Source organism: Pteropus vampyrus, unplaced genomic scaffold, assembly GCF_000151845.1.
Source record: "Pteropus vampyrus isolate Shadow unplaced genomic scaffold, Pvam_2.0 Scaffold212, whole genome shotgun sequence".
NCBI classification, from domain to species: domain Eukaryota; kingdom Metazoa; phylum Chordata; class Mammalia; order Chiroptera; family Pteropodidae; genus Pteropus; species Pteropus vampyrus.
The window spans coordinates 79,722-82,845 of NW_011888993.1; the positions used below are offsets into that span (position 1 = coordinate 79,722).

General features: G+C 68.8%; 1 protein-coding gene across 1 annotated transcript in view; it reads right to left on the bottom strand.

Annotated features, from left to right (window-relative positions):
• Nucleotides 1–2,588, bottom strand: part of REXO1 (RNA exonuclease 1 homolog) — a gene marked incomplete at its 5' end in the record, with an annotated part of 14,608 nt that extends 12,020 nt beyond the window's left edge. The window contains 2 exons of the mRNA XM_023538105.1: nt 3–158; nt 255–2,588. Of these exons, the coding sequence (XP_023393873.1) occupies nt 3–158; nt 255–2,588 (2,490 nt within the window). The remainder of the gene's footprint in view (nt 1–2; nt 159–254) is intronic.
• Nucleotides 2,589–3,124: the final 536 nt, after the last annotated feature.

Consider the following 3,124-nt stretch of genomic DNA (forward strand, 5'->3'; position numbering starts at 1 on the left):
GAGGGGAAGGGCCCCGGGGGTACCCAGTACCCCATCCTGCGGCTCTCAGATGCTGCACAGGAGCCCCGGGTGGGCCGGAACCCCACCGGGCGGGCTGGGAGCCAGCGTCCTCTTTCTGGACAAGGTGCAGGGGGGCAGCAGGCAGCCACCGAGGGTTCCTGAATTTTGGACGAGGGAAGAGCCGTCTCCGTCTCGGCGCTGGGCGGCCGGTCACAGGGGAACGCTGGAGGGTAGCCAGCACCCCGGGCGCTCACCTGCCGGGCCAGCCGGCCCCTATCCTCCGTCTTGACGCAGGTGGACTCGTTGAAAATGCGCAGGCACTCCTCCATAGGGTCCGAGTCGAAGTCGACCTCCTTCTCCAGGGCTGCGTAGTCCACGTCTGTGCCCGCCCCCGAGGATGAGGGGGAGGACGAGGGGGAGGCCCGGCCAGGCGAGGGGGGCGGGGTGGCCTTGAGGCGCTTGTGTGGCCCCCGTGTGGCCACGAGGCCCAGGCTGGAGTCCGAGTCCGAGTCTGAGCTGGAGCTGAGGCTGGGGAGGGCGGGGGCCCGCAGTCCGGGCGCTCTGGGCCCTGGCTCCTCGTCCTCGCTCTCATCCCCGAAGAGGTCCACGTGGCTCAGGGTCCTCCTCGGCAGCTTCGGGGCAGCCTGGGAGGCGCCCTCGTCCAGTGAGCAGGCCTTCCGCTCCGCCAGCTTCCCCGGCGGGGCCTTCCCGCCTGTCCTGTCTGGCAGCTGGGGGGCATCCCCACGCGTGGGGCTTGGCTGCAACCCCGGCCGGTCAGGCCGGCCTTTCCCTGAGCTGGCCACTGAGGTGGCCAGAGATGGCTTTTTCTTGGTCCCTTGGGGCCGCTCCCCCTTGCGCTGGTGGCTGCCAGCCTGCGGGCCCCTCTTGCCGGCACAGGGCTTCCCGGCCAGCTTCCCATGCTCTCTGTCCTCACCCCTGTCTGTCTTCCGGCCACTGTCCCTAGGGCCGGGGACCGGCGGCACCCCATTTTTCTTCTTGGGTTTCCCCTCCTTGGGGCCACTGTGCTCTTGCGAGGCGATGGCCGGGAAGTCAGGCTTGGCCGGGGACGCCCCACCGGGGCCCTTGGGAGGCTGCCCGAGGTCCCCCACGTCGTACTGCACGGCCATCTCCTTGGTCTCCCGCAGGCCACCGTCCTCAGGCTCCTGGCTCTCCCTGGAGCCTGGCTTCTTGGGGCCCTTGCTCTCGGCCCCTGCCTGGGCCCTCGGGGGACTGGCGGTGACAGGCTGTTTCCCTGTTGCCGTGGCAGCGTCATCATCTGAGTCGGAGAACCGGGCGTCGCAGCCCCCAAAGGGGTCACAGGGCTTCTTGAGCACGGGCATGTAGGGCTCGCTGCTGCCGCGGGAGCCCCGAGGCCGCTTGGGGGCCCGGCCATCCCTGGAGCTGGCCCCGCCGAGCAGCCGGGCGGAGAAGTTGGACAGCGGGTCATACTCCAGGTCTGTGGACGGCTTCGAGTCATCCACCACGTACTTGCCGCTGGACACCGGGTGGCTATACCGCCGGGGCTGGCTCACTGCCTTTGGGACATACTCCAGGGCACTGCTGCCCCCTCCTCCGTGACCCTGAGCCCGGTCCAGAGCGGCCAGCGAGTACTTGCTGCCCGCCTCGGCTGGGGCAGCCAGCGGGGTGGGCTGGTAGCCGGCGTTGGGGCTCAACAGGTCACAGCCGCCAGGGCTGTACTCGAAGGACAGGGGAAACGTGTCCTCGTCCAGGCCGGCGGCGGGGCCGTGGGGCGCCAGGGCGGGGACCTCGGCTGAGATGTGCTCACGGGCCGTCTCCAGGAGCTCCTGGTACCGCCGCTGCTCCATCTCCACCTCGGAGCGCACGGCCTCGATGGCCTGGTTGACCAGCTCCAGCTCCAGGATGTCCGAGCGGGGCTCGTCCCCTCTGCCCAGGACGCCATTCTCCCTCTGTGCGGGGGGCTTGGGCAGCTCCGGGTTGTACGGGTCATAGCCAAGCCCTGGAACGGAGAGGGAGGACACAGCGGTGAGCAGCCCTGGGAAGCAGCAGCCGCTGCCTCGACCCCGAGAGCCGGCCGTCTGGGAGCTGGCGGGGGCCAGGCCTGCCCACGCGCCCAGGATTCCGAGTGCCCCTCCAGGCAGGTCCCGACCTGCGGAGGCTGACGGGTGGAGCAAGGGGCGCAGCGCGCTGGCCCCAGAGACAGCCACAAGGTCCAGGGAGGACAACAGTTGAGGTGGAGACCACGAGATCTCCGAGCCGGGCAGCCACACTGAGCCACGTCTCTGCCTCCCACAGCTGGGGGTGGGGGCCGCGAAGATGCCAGGGAGCCCGACACCCAGGCGGGGCACGAGGCGGGCACACCTGACAGGCTGGGATGGCGTGTGTGCAGGGCTGCCCGGCTCAGGGCTGGGGGTGGGAGGTGAGCGGACACAGCCCGATGCCACCCACAGCCACAGGAGGTTCCACAGGGCTGCGCCTGTCCCAACAAGAAAACAGAAACCACTGAAGCGGCCGCCACTGAGCAGCACCGGATGGAAGGACACCCGCACGCCAAAGGCGATCCGTGGTGTGACCCCACAGGTGTGAAAGCACTGTGTTCGAAGAACACCCGATTGTCACAAAGCCACAGCGGGCCAGAGAGCAGTGGGTCCTTTTAACGCCTCTATCGGGCTGAGTGGTCCCTGCCCCGTGGTCGGGGGACAGACAGTTTGTGTGGCGTACTGGCTCTAGGGCACGCTCCAGAGGTGGGCACAGGCCCAGTACCACCAGGTCGGCATGAACCTCCAGGAGCCTCGCTTCTGGACAGACAGTCACATTCGCAACGAAACGCAAGCAAAAGGAGGCGTCCCCAGGAAGCGGTGCCGTGTGCGAGCGCGCCGGCCTGCCGCGGGCACCGGAGGCCCTATCGGACGCCATCCTGCAGCGTGTCTACAGAACAGGCCGCCAGAGTTGGTCCCTGTGGTTGGAGAATGACAGTGCTTCTCCTAGGAGCCGCCAGGAGCCAGGCCTGACCACGCCCGGCCTCAGCCACGAGGCCCAGGATGGAGCCCTGGCCTTCGGGACAGCGAGGACGATCTGCGTTGCACGAAGGGCCCCGTGTGCGCTGCTCTGCTGGAAACACGGCAGCTCCAGGTAACTCGCACGG